Consider the following 18,834-nt stretch of genomic DNA (forward strand, 5'->3'; position numbering starts at 1 on the left):
TTTTGCTAATATGTTTGATCATCAAAAAAACATTTGTACATATATTCTTATATAATGGAAATCCGTTTGAATTATTTAATTTTATTGGCTCAGTAGAGCATTCACAGTCGTGATGATAGTTAAAATGCTAAAAAGTTATGCTATATTTATTAGCTTTTAGGTTTTTTTTTTCACCTATTTTTAACACTGGTAATCAAAATAGCCAAGCCGATGCGAGATTATATAAAATATTTCAGATTTTACTTATAAGTTCGACCACCGAGGAGGTGGATGCGTTTTACTCAAACAAACATTTAAATAACTCATGTGAGTGGGATTAACCTATATGTACGTCCCCAAATAATTGAAACTTATAACTACGCCTACCGGTGAGGCATATTTAATATTCACGTCTGATAAGGAGCGTTTAATTTTATCACCCGGTCGGACGGACTCATAAACTTACCTGCTCTCTCAGGCGCAACTTAAACCCTGTCCCGGTTATCCCACAGAATGACCAAAAAAATTATCCCAAAATTTTCTCTAAAAATTCTTCAATATAGCTCGCAAAACATATTGCTATTGCATTATCTGCATCCGAATTAGGTTCAATATCCATATTCAGATGTGATTCTTTTCACTTTGAATTCGTACTCGGTTATTATTTGGATACCAGATAGTATACAGTCCAAAAGCATAAGAAAAAATAATAACTTGTTTATATCTTTGCAATAAATTATAATTACATAATTAAAAAAAATGGATAAAAATGATTATTTGTAGAATTATAATTAAATTTTACAAATGAAAGGTAAATCAAAACATATAAACATGGATATACACTTTTATAAGTATACACTATTTATCTGTTATGCATTAAATTATGATAAATATAATTCGGGTTCTGAATATGTATATGATTAGTTAAATTTTCGGATAAAAAAACAAGTTATCTGTATCCTTTTATATTTTCGGAAATATCTAATACTTCATATGTAAATTCTGATGGAATTTCGAAGTTTTCGGACATCCTTTAACACCTTTAAAAAGTAAGAATTTTTGGCATAAAAAGCAACTACTAAGGCGTTCTTTCTTAGTATTTAACTAGAATTTTGGGCGGATGGCGCCCCTACTCGCTGTAAATGTCACTATCAAGGTAGCATATATCGCGTACAGGTCGGGTCCTATACACCTATACTAAAAATAGTATCTGTTTTTACGGGCGATACACCATTAATATATCTTTTTTAATATTTATTATTTATCAAACAAAAAAATATATTGATATAACTATAGTGGAAGATAATATAACCATAATAGAAAATAATAATTGTTGTAAACTTATTTCAATCTTACAAAATAAGAGGTGATTAGAGCCTTATACTGTTAACAACAAAGCCAAGCATTGGCAGAAATGTTTATTACCCCATTAACATCACATTTACAGTAATTACATCCACCATAATCATATACCGAAGTTACCAAAATTAGTGGAGTTACTTTCTTGAACTAACAGTTCAAGAAATCATATCAAAATACAAAAAACATTAGTGATATACCAAGTCTGACATTAGTTACATTTCTGGAAATCAGAATCAGAGGTAAATAACATGGGTGTCATACTGCCATTAGTTAGATTTCTAAAGTAGATCATCCATAATGGCGTTTGCAGGATCAGCCAAAGGACGTCCAACACCATATAATCCCTCGCTGGAAGGTACTCGAGCTTCACAGTTAAAATCATAATCAAATTCATCGTCCACACATCAATTGGAGAGTGGATCCTAGGAACTCGTCGGCTACTTCTTGTAACTGGTCCTGAACTGATAACCATAGCATGGTTTGCTTGAGCACCTGTAAACTCATCATCTTGATGAAGCAAATCACTCAAGTTCTCCGGGTCCAACCAGTTATCTTCTTCGTCAAGTGCATCCAAAAAAATAGGGATTGCAGGCCCCCCAGAATTATGTCTTTGTATTTCTTCGTATCTACGCTGCAATTTCTTGTTATATTGAATATAAACACAGTCATTCAACTTTTGTTGTAAGAAATGATTGCGCCTCTTTGTATGCATCTGATGGGCGAGAAATGAAACATCAATGCACATAAGAAGAAGTCACAAATAGAGCATACTACTGTTATTTTTGTTTGATTGACATGAAAACATATTGCTCTACTTATCTTGTTACTACTAGTCCACCACTCTTTGTCTATCAACATTCAAGTCTAATATATGAACATGTAACAATTATAAAGGATTAAGTACTTACATTGCCGAATGTGCTCCAATTTCGCTCACACGATGAAGCACTACAAGTTTGGATCAAGACCCTTATCGCAAATTTTTGGAGTTCTGGAACATCCATCCCGCCGTAAGTGGTCCACCAATCATCTGTAATACATACCAAGCAAAATAGTTACCCCTGAACTATAATACAGTAATTGCACTTTTTTATTATCTATGTTTTAAACAAGAAACAACTTACAAGGTGCTGTAGTATCCCTGCTTCTGACTGCAGCTCGCGTTCCTAACGCTCCATATGCATCACCGTACAATCTCAACAGATTTATAGCCTTGTCATGATCGTTGTCGTCAGTTATGAGCTTTTCCATTGCATTAAAAATTCTTATCTTTATCTTCGAATACTTTGAGCTACTGTCAATTTCTTCTTGCGGAATCTTGTAAAATATAGACGGGTTCAAGTACCAAGCTGATGCATGGAGAGGGTGATCTAACTGGTCCTCCCATCTTTCATTAATAATATCCATGATCTTGTCCAAAGTCCCTTTATCTTCTCTAAATGTTATCTGTAGCTTTTCCCTTGCCAATCTCATTGCTTCATATATAACACCCATGGTTGGCTTCAGCTCGATATCCACCATTCTTACAACATCTACTAAAGGTTTCAACACCTTACATGAGAAATCACAATGTGCCCAAAATGCACCACTAGCAACAATCTTAACAATTATTTTCCCCACAACTTCTTTAGCTACCCTAGACTGCGTCCACTTCTCATGGACAAACATCATTTGCAATGCATTTTTATGCTCAAGAAGGCTTTTAAGTGTATAATATTGGGTTGCAAATTTATTTTTTGTAGACTGATGCAACTCTTTCTGCCCTGTCATTTCTTTCATCAAATCTAACACTTGGAAATGAGCATAAATGTATGTAACAACTCTCTTACCTAGAGTGAAAGCTCTTGTTATCGGTGTAATCTTCTTACCAAGATCTTCCAGCATTAAGTTGACGCAGTGGACAACACACGAAGTCAAATACAAGGTTGGATGATCAATCATTAAAACCTTCCCAACAACCTTAAAATTAGAACCATTATCACTAATAAATTGTTCAATATTACCAATCCCAACATCTTCAATCACCTCATTAACAAGTTCAGCTATGTAAAATTGATCATTTGTTCGTGATGATGCATCCACCGACTTCAAGAAGACCGATCCTTTTGGAAAATTTACCACGAAGTTAATAAGATGACGCCCCTTTCCATCTATCCAACCATCAGACATAATAGAACAGACAAATCTCTTCCAATGTGGTCTAAACGTCTCAACAAAATTCTTCATTTCTTCAAGATGCCTATCGAAGAGAGTTGAACGGATATGATAGTATGATGGCGCCGACAGAGCTAACAACGAAGATATAGAAAACATATGCCATCAGTGTAAGACAATATACATAGCAGAAACATACAGTTAAGTATATTGAAACATACAACAGTGATGAACACAATGTAAGCACCATTCAAGCTCCTAACACCTCACTTGTAGTACTACATCTTATTAAGAAGAAACATACAACAATAATAAACACTTGTAACTCTGAGTACTAATTGTTTGAGTACTCTGTAGTTTCAATTAGATGCTTCCCATGAAATACAACAGTTCGTTATATGAATACCAACAAATATGTTAACATTTAACAGTTCATACAAATATTGGCATTGAGACAAAACATAAATACAAAAATAAAATTGAAAAAGATAACATTGGTATTATATGACATACCTTTTCCATAATCTCCAATAGAATTGATCATCCCTTGGAAACTAGGGGAACTTACAGTATTAAAAGGTATAACATTTTCAGTCATCCAAGCGGATATACTATCCCAGGCTTTATCCTTCAGCTTCTTTTTGGTATCACTTTGTCTCTCGAGTGTTGTTTGCTTCACTTTTGAGAAATCAGTTTTCATGAATTCTTTGATAGGACCTCTTACATTACTTATGCCTTTAAATTTTCTTTTAGATGGAACAATGACATCAGCTTCAACCCCATGTACCTCAATATCTTCGTCGCCTCCAGATTCTCCATCAAAATCAGTAGCTGCATACATCAGATCAATCTGACCCCTGCGAACCTTTTCTTTCTTCTTTACTATATCAACATCTCTAATCTTGACAATAACTTCTCTAGTTGCATTAGGACATCCTGTAACTTCCCCTCTCTTACTCAATATATGCAACTTGAACCTAGTGATTCCCCCTGATACTATTTTCTTATGTAACTTACAAATAAGGGTGTTTCTTTTAGAAGTGCTTTCATCCCATTCCCAAGCAATATCTTTCTTCGGATCTTGAGCGGCAGTCTGAGCGTCAATGGCAGTCTGAGATTGAGAAGCAATCTCCAGTGGTAATGGATCACTTGCCATATTTAGACTGAAATTGAAAACCACACACTCCAATTAAAATAACTTTAGAAGAAGTGAAAGGAACTCAAACCTGAACTTAACAACAATAAGTGAAAGGAACTCAACGTTTGCAATTGTCATTTCAGTTCAACAATAAGTGAAAGAAACTTAGAAGAAGAGCGCATACAAAATCTAGCAAAAGTTAAAACATGAACTTAATAGCTACTGCGATTTTTCTCAACTTCTCTGATTCAATGCTGCAGTCTATTAGCATTTGCATAGGCCACATAGAATTGATAGATATTTTCAGAAATGTGATTTTGCCTAAACTAACTAGATGCTATTTGGGTCAATATGCAGTCAAAAATCAAGATGAAAGATAACTAATATTAATTGGGGTCATAGAATTATGACTGATACATGACTTAAGATACAGATTTAGGAAAGATTGGTTAAATCCAATATTTAGGTCAAAAATCGCAGAAAGATAACTAATACAGTAAAATTACCAGTTGAATATAGATCATATATCACAGAATCAATATGAATGACAAGAAAATAGGACGAAAATATTAGTTGAACTAGATCTTACCGATTTAGTAAGGTATTCCTCCCTTTTCACGGCTGCCGAGAGAGTGAAACACAACTGTGCAAGAGATGAGAAGAAAGCACAACGAGATTAGGGTATTTAAGACTTGGCAATCGAAATACGCAAATACCCTCCCTTATATTATAGGTGTACAAGTGAAATTGGTTTATCGGCCTGTATAGGACGATACACACGTTTTTATCGTTCCTCCTTCATATGGACGATATTTGGTGTATCGTATATATTTTTTCCTATATCCTATAAAAACCGTTAATATCGGCTTGTACAACCGATATTAACTACCTTGGTCACTATATACAACATATAGTGGTACATAAAGTTGCTGGATGATGATACCAACGACATTAATCGAAATTCACGATGGGTTTTTTCTTTCTTTACTTAACTAGCTACATGGTATTATAGCTAATAGAGATCTTCTTATAAAAGAGGTTTTTAAAAAGTGTACGCTGCGAAACTTTATAATAAAAATACATATACTTGTTACTTCAAGTGAATCGGGAAAAGTATCAAAAATATTCAATATATGTGAGGAACTTTTTTTCCTCTTTGCTCCATAAGAGTTGTTGAAGCAAGTTAAGAAACTCCACAACTTTTTTGGCTTTTCCTATCATAATATTTGTCAGGGACTCATAATTCACTATCTTTTGTAGTGTAGAAGATAAGAAAATGGTAGAGAAAGAGACACAATTTGTTATTGATCATTATCCAGGTTACATGAATACAATAACACATATATACATGGAATGGGAACCCTAGGTTTCTTGATGGGCCACACACCCATGTGCCATAGGCCCTACAACACTCTCCCTTGTGCGGTCCAATAGAACTCCGTATGCAGTGCTTCACATAAAATGCTTCGATGTAGGTCTTCAAATGAAGTTCTCTCCTTTATGATTATTGTGCTGAAATCAATTGAGTCATTAAACTTTGACAAGGAAAAATCCAGTGGGAAAAAACCTTGATACAACTATTCACATGTAGTACTTCACATGTTATTTCGTACTTTACATGTAGTTCTTCACATGCAATACGATCTTCAAAGACCGACGAGTCTAAGTTAATTGCCTCGTTAAAACTTTGTCAGGGAAACCCAAAGGGACAAAACCTGAACTAAAGAAAAAGAGTACAATATTACGTAAACGCAGAACATAGTTAACCTTGAATATGTTGCCTCATTTAAACCTTGACAAGGAAAACCCAATGGGATAAAACCTTGACGAAGGGAAAAGAGTACAACGTGACAGATGCAAGTAAAGGTGATTTGTTGCAGATGATCACTTTGCTCCATTGAAGTTGACTAGTTTCTTCACAACTCCTAAGGAAGAAAATCCTCGTGAGAGAGACAATAGCCTTAGCTGGGAAATTACATTCCTGGTGTTTGTTTTTGTCTCATTAAACACCTTGCCGAGCAATAAAACCCTGCGGGGAAAAGTAACCTCGGTGAAGGAAAAGAGTTCAACACACCATTAGATGCTCCCCCTGATATCAGACAATTTTCATTAGTATGTTGTAGTCAAAGGGATTTTATCACACATTACTTTGGTGACTTGCATGTTTATAAGAACCTGTTGTTGATTCTGGAAGTTACGTTTCTTAACATACTATCGCCATTCATTTCTTTGATTCAGATATTTTTCAGTAATATCAACGCGATCTTTATGTCTTTAACGTTCAACATACTTGATGTGTTTAGTTTTGTCTCGCTAAAAACCTTGTCGAGTAACAAAACCCTTTGGAAAAGCAATTCTCGATCGAAGGGAAAAAGAGTACAACACATCTTCAATTTCGAAGTAAAATATGCCGACATCATATCCTTGGATCCTCCCCCTGATGTCGGCATCTCCCCCTGATTACTTTTAGAGTTGTTCCAGACAGTTTCTTCAGTCATGTATTTTTCGAAACTGAATATTGGTAATGACTTAGAAAATAATATACCATATCTCCCCATGATTAGTTTCGTTGGAGAAGAGATTATTGTTCCTTCATAATCAACAACTTTTGGATTGCACTTTCATTGGCATTCTTTTTAATGTCTTTGTAGGGATAAAAAAAATTTATGTCAATGGTTACCTTTAAGTACATGATTACATTCACTATACCATTCCAATGACGTTGCGTTGGCGCTGAGCTATATCTAGATAACAAGTTCACTGAGGATGTAACATTTGGTCGGGTATATTATGCTAAGTACAATAATGCGTCTATTATACTTAGATAAGGAAAGTTCATCTTCCGACACAACTTCGTCATCTTCCTTTAGACGAATTGGTCATTTATGTACATTTGAAACTCGACTAATCATGGGAGTGCTAGCAGGATGCATATCCTTGTTAAATTGCCTGACAATGGACATATACAAACTGGTGGAATAATATACCACAAGATCGGTCTTCTAGTTCAGAACATAGATAAGATCGAGATTTCCCTGGATTTTCATCTTAAATTCAGATGGGACAGGACGTCCCTTCCTCTTCTCTTCTTTCGTAAGGAACGCGAACAGACGGCATTTCTTCCCCAGATTTTCCAACCTAAATCTAGATGTCAAAGCCCAGCGAGTTAACAAACGTGCACAGTACGAAGAACAAAGAATATAATAATAGTCAATTAATTAGTATGGTATATGCATACAAATCAGTACGAGATTACTGATTAAATAATAATCAATCAAAACTAATTCGTGATTAGCATAGTATATGCATATAACATAGTAACGATTAGACCAATCAACATAATTCCAAATTCCTGATTAAATCATACAATTTATCTGATTCCAGCGATTTCAACGTTCCCATTGATTCCAGCATACTGTATTTGATTGATAGAAAAAAAATACAGTCCAAAACAATCCTTCACGGATTTGATAGCAACTCAAAAAAAAATCCATTACCGCGGAGTTAGAGCTGGTGTGATAACGTTTTGTAGTGTAGAAGATAGGAAAATGGTAGAAAAAGAGGCACAATTTATTATTGATCATTATCCGGGTTACATGAATACCGTTTTTGCGAGAAACCATCCCGCAAAGTCGTGTGGGATAGTATTTGTTTAACACATATATACATGGAATGGGAACCCTAGAAATCTAGTTGGGCCCCACACTCATGGGCCATAGGCCATACACCACTATCTATATTTTCGTTTTAGAATTTTTCTTGACCCTAACCTAGTGTTTTAACGCAAGCCACATTTGACATTTTACCCCATCTACGCCGATGGCATTTTCGTGCTTAAGAGCATTTAAGAATAGGAAGTGAGTTTTTTTGGCACCTGCTCTTGCAAAGCATGGTGCAAAGGTTCCGTGTTAAGTAATAAATAACGTAGATATAAAAAGGTGTAACTAAGAGGATATTTGGATATCACTTGAAAAATTGTTTTTCGACTTTGTTTTGTGCATATATGTGTATCTAGTGGACCGATGGACATATGAATGATGCAAATGGAACCTGCCATGAAAACTCTATGATCAACGGATACATTATTGATTTGGATTGTTTTTTTTTTAATCGATTCTAAGGTAAACAACATTTGCATTCAAAGTTAGAAAATTTATCTCACATAAGATGACGGATTGGTTTGTTATGGTACGGAAACCAAAGAATTCGACATAATTTTCACCCAAGTTGTTGATTGTTTTGATGACGGTGTGGGAGCATTGTTTTGTCTATAGGAGGACATAACTGGCTCGGAGTGTGTTAGCATGGCACACAATGGAAACTGTGAGGCGTGCGGTCGGTTGTGGGACTGTATGGTGCCAAAGATCTAGGTGTGCTGCTGTGCTCGGTTGTCTGTGTTCTTTTTCGTTTGTTTCCATGTTTTTCTTGCAGAAATGCTGTTAATGGTTTCACATGACTAGGATATGCATGATGTTTCTCTTTTTCCATGTAACCCATGACTAGGAAGTGTTCTTTCTGGTCTTATTATCCGCAACAAACTCCTGTGCAGTGTTCTTTTACTCGCTTACAACGATATGACAACCCACATGCACGACGAGGAGCCACCACAACAGTGATCATCAAGACTGCCACAGTCCCGGACCTCGGTACGAATCACCGGTCACCATCCACAGCAGTCGTGGTCACCACCACCATGGTTGAACCAAATAGGTCCACAAAATAAAAGACAAACCTCAAACTAGTTAAATAGTTTTTCTTATCTCGTACCCCGCTAGTTTGGGCACCACCATATGAGCTCACGCAGACGACATCCGTCAGTCAAAACAGTGCTTTCAATTCAGACACCAAAGGAAGATGTAGTGCACCCAATGCTGAGTAAAACCACCAGTACAGCGTCTACGTGGCAATGTCTGGAGTGTCCAAGTTCTTGCAAGTACGGCACACTTTCAATTTTCAGCCACTTATAAGACACCAAGTAGGCGGTGTAAATATAGCTAGACGCGAGAAACGCGGCGGATGTCGTCTGCACAAGGTGCGCCAAGTAGCAGGTATGAGACAATTTTCTACAGAGCTTATATTAAGTAAGATGTAATACAGCTAATCTAATACCGTCGCCTACGTGTCATTTTCCTAACCGTCTATTGTTTACTAAATTGAAACTGTGGGTCCCTCTTTGGTTTTGGAACCAATCTAATACCGTCACGTAAATGCGGTACCAGTGGCTAAGCAGATCCGCGAAACACGAAAGATGGAGGGACCATCACTTGTTGCGTGCGTTGTTATTTGAGTAGTTTTTCTTTTTTATTCCCAATAATAATGGTGTCCCGCTAAAATACGCTTCTATCTTCTTCTTCCTTTTCTTGATTTTCGAGCTCACTCTCTCCATTTTTTCTATTTTCTATACTCTCTTTTTTTAATTTTCTAGGGCACAAACCAAAAATACAGTTTCCAATTTCTCCCTTCTTCTTCAGAAGAAGAAACCAACAGTAAATACTTCTTCATTTGTCAGAATCATCAGAAAATCAAACAAGAAATCTCCATTTCTAATCATGTTTTAAGTAAGAAATTTTTGGTGATTTCTTTCATCCGTGTCTGTGAAAAATGGGATGTGTAGCATCGAAGAAGATAGAAGATGAAGAAAGACTACAAAGATGTAAAGAAAGAAGAAAACTAATGAAACAATTACTAATACTCAGAGCTGATTTCGCTTCATCTCAAATGTCTTATTTACAGTCACTGAAAAACACAGGTATTACTCTTCGTCAATTCGCCGAAGCTGAATCTTGTGAGTTAGATGTTGTTTCTAATTCTTTTCGTCAAGAACAACAACCATTACAACTACCACCGCCGCCACAGCGGCTGCAGCAGCGGAAGTCGTTGTTAGGTTCACTTCCACCACCACCGCCACCTCCTCCTCCGTTTAGTCCCGATAGAAGAGGAGGAGAGGAGGATGAGGATGAGGTTGAAGAATCTGATGATGAGAGTGAGATTTCGACTGATGATAAGGGGATGAAGAAGAAGCGGAATGTGGAGATACTACCGCCTCCACCACCGCCGATGTCGGGTTCTAATTGGGAATTTTGGGATCCTTTTGTTGTTGTTCAGATTTCGAAGAATGAGCAGAAAGTTGAGGAGGAAGATTGGGAAGAAACTAAAACGGAATTCGAAGATGGAGATGAGGAGGAGGAGGTGGAAGATGAAGAAGAGGAAGAGGAGCATGAAGTAGTGGTTAATGATGTGTTGAATTCACTTAGGGAAAAGACATTGTTGGTGGAGCTGAATGATGATAATTCATCTACAGCAAGCTGGAATACGAAACAAGATGCTGGATCGGATAATATGGCAATGTTGGTAGGGGAGAGTACTAGGAGGAGAAATTTTAATTCATTGTTAGGGATTGTTAAAGAGATTGATGATTATTTTCTGAGAGCTTATGAATCAGGGAGAGGTGTAGCCGTTCTTTTGGAAGTTAATAGGGGTGATTCTATTCATCAGGATTTCGAAGCAAGCCAGAGTAATTTCCTATCTCCTAACTCTATTACAATTGATTTATAAATTCTCTTTTAAGTTATGCAGTTGATTTCAATTTGGGGTAATCTTTGTTTCACATTGAGTTTGGATTGGTTTTATGTTCTGATCAGAATTTTTGGTGTTGGAGCTTATGTTAAACTTGCATGAGTGAATGTATATTGATATTGCTGAAAATATTTTGTTAGCTGAAGAGCGAAAGCCTCATTGCAAATTTGCAACCTCAGTCATTTCAGGAAGTTGTAGATTGTATCTGCCTTGTTTGGGTCGACTTTACGTTTTGATCTGAATCTTTTAATTCATGATATTGTGCTTGTCGTAGAGCAGTTTGTTTTCGTTGAAAACGTTACTATGGACTGGTTTAAGAACTCAGCATCGTCATTGGGGAGGTTGAGGATCATAAGATAAACCACATGATTTGTATTGCTGTCTTATGAGTGTGGAGCTTTGAGTTTAATGCTTATCGTTTTATAAAATGATGCAATAACTTGGGATTTAAATTCATGAGCTTCTTAGTTTGTGTATGTATGCTTATGCCCACAGTGTTGCTTGCAAGATCCATGATTTCCACTTTGATACTTTGGTAAGCAGAGCGGCCTTTGAAGGTAGCTACATTGTGGTCAATTTCTTTTCATCTGACCAACAGGATGTGGCATCTGGGTTCTGACCCTCTAAAGACCTTGTATATAGGACTCTCAATTGGCATATGTGTTAATCGATATGCAGTATTGGAATGAGTAATTTTTAGCGGGTCTTGATTTTGGTTTATTGTTCCTGTGCTTAGTTGATATGAAACAAGGAATTCCATTCTAAGTGCTATTTCTTCTATAGGGAAAAGCTTCAAGTCAGCAAAGGTCTTTAGTGCATTATCTTGGAGTTGGTCTTCAAAATCGCTTCAGTCAAGCAGAGATGCTATTGAATCACATGACCCCAACAAGCCGTGCAAACCTGGTGCCCACTGCATCACACTTGAAAAGATCAATGCCGAGGAGGAGAAGCTCTATAAAGAAATTAAGGTAACCATGTTCACCTTTTCTGCTCGAAACTCCCACCTGTGTAGGCGAATCTTATATAGTATGACTATATTTTTATCAGTTTATATATGATGACCATCTTTGACTACTATACCTGTGTTTGGTACAACTAGTCTAGTTGCAAATATTCACGGCACTGGAACTCCTTTTACAGAGTAATTTCAGCCAGTACATATCTAAAACTGGTAATGCAGCTCGGGCCTCACTGCAAGTTGTATCTGTCTGCATTAACACAGATGCACCAAGGCATATGAGGCCCTTCATAGGTTATAGTTTGTCTTTGAAACTTCCATTTTGTTCCTAAGTTCTCATGTATGTGGTGCTGCAGGAGGAAGAGATCACCAAATTGGAGTATGAAAGAAAAACCTCGTTGCTACAAAGACAAGAAACTGGTGATTATGATTTGCTTAGGACTGAGGAAGCTCGAGCAAATATTGAGAGTCTAGAGTCTAACTTGAGCTATCTGCAACACTCAATTGGTAAAACTTGCCTGACTCTTTTGAAGCTCAGGGATGAAGAGCTGCACCCTCAGCTGCTCGAACTATCTTCTAGGTAATAAGACAATGATCTTAATACATATTTGCTTTTATCTTTGTTTGTTGTGACGTTGTGATTTATGGGTAGCATTAGGTCCACTACCTTGTAAGCGTAGTTTAACATATTGACATCGCTCCTAGGTACGAATACTTTTTATTATTGCACATACAAGAAATGCAAGAATTTAATTTCCTTGAATGCCATGTAACCTTCAGTTTGAGATGATACTTCATCCTGGTTGCACTTTTGCTGTTGTAGTATAGACTGTGAGGAAGATAACTGTATGATCCTTAAAAATGGCCTCCCCATAGCCAACTTTTTTGAGTATATAGTCAAGGAATTCCAAAATTTGTGATGTAGAATTGGGACTGCATGTAACATACATGTATGTGAATGACATATGCCCTATATCTTTAACATGTGTAGGGAGTATTCCATATTGAGGTTAGCTTGTGTTTTACAGATTGATGCGCATGTGGCGAACAATGTATGAATGTCATCAGGTTCAAAACAACATCTCACAGCAGGTTAACCGTCTCAGTGAATATCCGAGCACAGAGCCAACCACTGCCTTCCATTGCCTGTCCACAACCCAACTTGAAAGAGAAGTAAATATATGGTACAATAGCTTCTGTAATCTTGTCAAATCTCAGCGTGAGTATATAAGAGTGCTCAACCGGTGGGTCCAACTCGCGGAAAGCCTTGCCGAGGATCAACCACAGATTGGTTTGACATCTAACATCCATATTCTTTGTGAAGAGTGGCAACTTGCTTTTGACAGGTTACCTGAAAAGGTAATTTGCAATTATATTTGATGCAGATTTCTTCTTTTTATCAGTTTTTGAATGGCTGTTCTTTGTATTGTGGAAATCGCGTTCAAGGAAAACAAGTGCATCTCACTGTGCTCGTTCCTAGCTGCAGGAGTACATCTATGTTTGTGTCTTTTTTGTTTTTTGGATGCAAGTATTCATTATCTGTGTTCATTATATTTACAGGTAGCTGCTGAGGCCATTAAGAGCTTAGTATCAGTCATCCACTCCATAGTCTTGCAACAGAACGAAGAACGCAATCTACAAAAGAAATCCGACCAACTCGAGAAAAGGCTGGAAAAGGAATTAAACACGTTATACGAAATGGAGAAAAAATCTAAAAGCAACTCCACAGATGCAGATCCCAGCTTGAGTCCTGGCCACCCATTGGTAGTCAAGCGCGCGAGAATTGAAGCTTTTAGGAAGAAAGTGGATGATGAGAAGGCTAAATATCTGCACTCAGTCCAGGTAAGCCGGGCAATGACACTTAACAACCTACAAACTAGTCTTCCGAATGTGTTTCAAGCTTTAACAGGATTCGCCAGTGTGTGTATACAAACATTCGAAGCCATTCACAAGCCAACGCAATCAGTTGTTACTACTCCTCATGATGTGAATCTCGTAAGATAGAGGTTGGAAAGCCAAGAGCTGTGGTCAGAGATGTTTAAATGGTAAATTTGTATCCTATAGTTCTACAGCGTTTGTTCCAAGTTCCAACTACTGTTTTTAGAGTACAAACAAAATTATGCCTCAGAGGATTTTGCCAATAGAAACTAAAGCTCATGATCAATATCAGCTCGTGTATCTGATTAGGAAATACGAATACTACTTGCAAAAAGAGAATTCAACTACGATATATACTATTCACTCAATAGCTTCTGCACACAAAATCACGCAAGAGCTCATTCAATATACATAATCTGTATTCTTGTCATTCCGAGTTATGTACATTGTTCTGATTGCCGTCTTATTTCAGTAACTCATTTATTTACTTCTCTCAGTACAGTCAGAGATAGCTAGGCAGCATTAGCTGTAATTTTGAAATGGCCTCTTGTCTAACTTCCTGTCTTCTCAGTTTCCCAGTTGATGTCAGAGGAAATGGCTTTCTCCACAATAGAAAAACCTTTGGTATTTTAAACCTGCAAACAAATAGGAAATCCCAATCAATTTTTCTTCTTTCTTTTGTGACTGCTTGATTGTATGTCATGGATGATTGATTGGTGTATGATATTATAATATCTGCTTCAGGTAAGGAATTAAAATTACCTGCTCAACTTCATTTCCTTGCAGTATTTTTGGAGGATAACAGTTGATATTACTGGCATCTCCTTTTCTTGCAAAAAATCAGAATTATGGTCTGCCCACCGCCAATTTTCTCTTACTTGAACACAGGCTATCACCATTTCTGACAGCCGAGGGTCTGGAATTCCCACTACAAGAATGCTAGAAATCCCAGGGTGTTTTAATAAGACGGTCTCCACCTAAATCATCAACACCAAAGGAAACACTGAATGAATTTCTTTCTGAAATACTGCAGTTAGTGAAGATTGAGCTCAAGTTCCAGTATTAGTTCTGTTACCTCTTCAGGGAATACATTTTCTCCTCCGGTTTTTATTCGATCTTTTAGTCGTCCGACGAGCCATAAATCTCCATAAGAATCCATCCAGCCTATATCACCAGTATCAATCCAACCTTGGTCTTGCTTCACAGTTTGATGTCCCCAGTACTTAACCATTACATGTGGTCCTCTTGTTAAAATCCTGCCAACAGGAGAAGACGACCCTTCCCTCATTATCCGTAGTTCGACATGTGGAGCTGGTTTACCAACAAGAAATCCCTCTCGAGGTGTTGATTCGACTCGGCGTAACTGAATCCCAGGACTTCCATTTGCAGGGTCATAAAGAGTCATGAAAGTTAATGAAGAACATGTCTCAGTCATCCCATAAGCTGAAAGAAGCTTAGCGGTAGGGAAAATGTTGGTAGTAATATCCTTGACAAGTTCAGTAGAGAGACCCCCACCACCATTTAGTATCTTCTTCATTGATCCTCCTCCTCTCCATCTTACTCCATCTTCTTCACTCCTCTTCCTACATGGTAACAAATGAGAAACACCTCAGAATTTGAAGAAAAATGATGGCTAGTTTTAGCGAAACGGATTTTTTGAGACTACCTGATAGTAGAAATGAGATCAACCATCATAGTAGGGACTGCAATAAAAGTTGAAACACGGTGTTGTTCAATTTCTTTGAGTGCTGTTAAGGTCTCAAATTTAGGTATAAGTACATGACAAGCTCCAACCATTAACATTGTCAGTCCTGATGATATCCCACCAATGTGACACAACGGAGCTGTATGAAGATAAACCTGAGCAGAACACAAAAATGGGGTTTCATTATGATGCTCAGAGGTGTTAAAAACTTGGATCAATTGGTTTTACTTACATCATCTTCAGCGTACCCGACTATGGCGATTTTTGCAAGAGATTGTACAATTAGAGATGTGTGGCTTATGGCAACTCCCTTTGGTTTTCCAGTAGTACCTGAAGTGAAACAAATGAGAGCAATTCCATCCGGTGCCCAGCAATAATCAAACATTGATTGGGACTTCTCCAGAGGCTTTTTAAGATGTTCACTGCTTAATACTGCAAAAAGAAAATATACAAGCCCAAGTGAATTTTTTTTTCCCATATGGAAAAAATCAGTGTAGTAAGTTCAACTCACCGTGCCCACTGCCGAAACTTGAAGACGGCGGCAGGTCTCCGATGGAAACATGCCATTTGATGGAATCGGCTCCATTATGTTGCAGCTGAGTGTACCATGTATGGCAACTCTCATCAACAACTAACATAACCGGATTAACTACCTCCATTGCTGATTTTGCTTCTTCAAAATTCTGCAAGAAAACCGTTCATGGGACCCACAAATTAGATTTAGAGTTGCCAAGCAATTGATTTTGATTCTGGGTGTGCAAATGTAGGAATTTTCGGTTTTATGTTGCATACCCAACGGTAGTTCAGAGGAGCTGAAACTCCACCTACAAATGAAATTGCCAGTAACCATTCCAAATACAAATCACTGCAACAAAAATATTTGAAACGAAAATCATTTTCAAGTTCAATTCTCAACAAGAATTTGAATTCGAGGAAACACGAAATGAGAGTTGATGAACGAAGAACTAAGTTAAGGTAATGATAATTAACCTGTTAAGTGCAGCAATGGCAATTACATCTCCCTTTTGAATGCCAAGTTTAGCTAATCCATTCGCAAGCTTACAGACGCTCTCTACGAATTCAAAACCAGTTTTCCGCCGGTCTCCGAAGATTGTGAAAACACGGTCATTCCGTGTCGTTGATATTCTACTCAGGCACTGGCAAATGTGGCCTGAGTATTGTTGGTTGCTTGAATTAACATCGTCAGTCATATTTGAAGAGAAAAAGATTGAATTCAAATTTCTTCTGATAGTCCTTTTGGTGTTTCAATGCCGGAGGTTTAGACGAGACGGAGAAGATTTTATAGGATGATGATGAGGCTATTGAGAGCCAATCAGAGTTTTCTATCTTGACAGATTATTTGTGGGACCCACAGAAAAACATTTTGGCAGTTCCTAAGGAAAATGGGATTTAATTAATTAATTAATTAGTTAAATCATTTTTGAATAATTAGATATTAGTCTTCTGACCAACAAAAAGTCACACATTTGAATTACCCGGTCACAGATCAAGATTTAGGAAACTCTTCGGAAGTTTCGTACCCATCCTATACTAATGATGATGCAGAGGTGAAATTCTAAATTCCTAAGTACTGTATTAAATAAGCATTTCAAGTGAGTTAAACTTCCAAGTTACACGCACTTCAACTGCCGAGTAAGAATATCTCAAATGTGATGTATTTGTGATTTAAAATTCTAGGCATGGATCATACACTTCTGGATTTTGTGTGCAATTTTCATGCTAAGAATTCATCTGCAATTAACATGCATGTCCGAGATTTTTTTTATTTTTGTATTTTTTTTAAAGCAATGCATGTCCGAGATAAACATCTGGTATAATATAATCCATCATGTAATATTATGTGACATCATAATGAGTTGATTTATTATCCTCAATTGCCACGTGTAGCGGGAGACAGTAGCGGGAGCCGTGGACGTAAGCCGAAGCCGCCATCAGAAATGTTGGGGTCACCGTGCAACGCGACGCGGTATGATTGGATTGCCCCGAAGATGACAAAGTAGTGGGTGCCTAAATAAAATTTAACTGTAATAGTACATGTGTACGGCTAATAATAGAAACTTACTAATAAAAGTATTGAAATACACGTGTACGGTATCTAGATGTAAAGCATTGCCAAAGGAGAGAATCCTTCCAAAGAAAGCTAACGTTCCCGAGATAATTGTATTGTGTGTTGGGATTAGTCTCCACTACCCTATAATAATATTTGGGTGTTTACATTTGGCGACTTCACTGTGGACTAGTCCTCGACACTAATACATTGCGAACATGAACCCGGGGAAAACACAATCCCCTGGTTCCAAAATAAAAACAAACCTACTCATCAACCATTTAGTGAGAACCCATCAGATAGCACTGGCGGAACACCAACGAAAAGAAGAAAACCGAAGTCTCATGAGTGTCGAGAAAGGATCCGGGGTGGAATGTCCCCTTATGATTCAAAGGGAAGAAGACCCAGAGGACAGAGTCACCAGAGAAGACCCGGAAGACAGGGCTGTACGTGAAGAGTTTAGGGAAACGATTTCTAAGTTCTTTCAAGAAATAAAATTTACTGAATATCAACAGGAGTTAGCTTGCCTACACATTTTAAACATCTTCACCGGAGAAGACCCTCGCGAATATATAGAAAAACATTTCCCAAAACAGATTACCTTTCCAGAAGAAGATCAAATGGTTGAAGCGGGACATCTGCGTCCTTTGTTCATCACAGTCGGGGTGGGGAAAAACACCCTCAACCGGGTATTTGTGGACACTGGCGCCTCTTTAAACTTAATTTCTCAAGAAACCATTTTTCGGCTACGCATCCCACCGATCACTGTCAAGAGATTCAATACTAAAGTGCGTGATTTCAGTGGGGAGAAACAAAAGACAATCGGGACAATACAAATAGAGATTACAGTTGGACCCATCAAAGCTATTGAACTTTTTCACGTAACCGAAGCAAGCTTAACGTGTCATATCATTTTAGGACAGCCGTGGTTACGAAAACATGGAGTGGTATCTTCCACAGACCATCAATGCCTCAAATTCCTGTGCGGGGGAAGGAATGGTGTGTAGCAGCCACGA

At 37.5% G+C, this 18,834-nt stretch overlaps 3 protein-coding genes across 3 annotated transcripts; 1 reads left to right on the plus strand and 2 right to left on the minus strand.

Annotated features, from left to right (window-relative positions):
- Positions 1-1,549: 1,549 nt before the first annotated feature.
- LOC113358255 lies at positions 1,550-4,651 on the minus strand. Its single transcript, XM_026601792.1, has 4 exons — positions 4,009-4,651; positions 2,466-3,629; positions 2,250-2,371; positions 1,550-2,053 (listed from the first exon to the last, which is right to left on the minus strand). The coding sequence occupies exons 1-4, from the start codon at positions 4,649-4,651 to the stop codon at positions 1,550-1,552; spliced, it is 2,433 nt and encodes an 810-aa protein (XP_026457577.1).
- Positions 4,652-9,964: 5,313 nt separating this feature from the next.
- LOC113312446 (nitrate regulatory gene2 protein-like) lies at positions 9,965-14,520 on the plus strand. The gene is made up of 5 exons (XM_026561200.1): positions 9,965-11,147; positions 11,993-12,177; positions 12,524-12,747; positions 13,196-13,526; positions 13,728-14,520. The coding sequence occupies exons 1-5, from the start codon at positions 10,235-10,237 to the stop codon at positions 14,169-14,171; spliced, it is 2,097 nt and encodes a 698-aa protein (XP_026416985.1). The 5' UTR covers positions 9,965-10,234; the 3' UTR covers positions 14,172-14,520.
- LOC113312453 (2-succinylbenzoate--CoA ligase, chloroplastic/peroxisomal) lies at positions 14,432-17,041 on the minus strand. Its single transcript, XM_026561208.1, has 8 exons — positions 16,741-17,041; positions 16,543-16,615; positions 16,262-16,433; positions 15,983-16,182; positions 15,712-15,905; positions 15,121-15,628; positions 14,808-15,022; positions 14,432-14,680 (listed from the first exon to the last, which is right to left on the minus strand). Exons 1-8 carry the CDS (start codon positions 16,959-16,961, stop codon positions 14,548-14,550), a joined length of 1,716 nt encoding a protein of 571 aa, XP_026416993.1. The 5' UTR covers positions 16,962-17,041; the 3' UTR covers positions 14,432-14,547.
- Positions 17,042-18,834: the final 1,793 nt, after the last annotated feature.

The sequence above is a fragment of the Papaver somniferum genome, chromosome 1 (genome assembly GCF_003573695.1).
Source record: "Papaver somniferum cultivar HN1 chromosome 1, ASM357369v1, whole genome shotgun sequence".
NCBI lineage: Eukaryota > Viridiplantae > Streptophyta > Magnoliopsida > Ranunculales > Papaveraceae > Papaver > Papaver somniferum.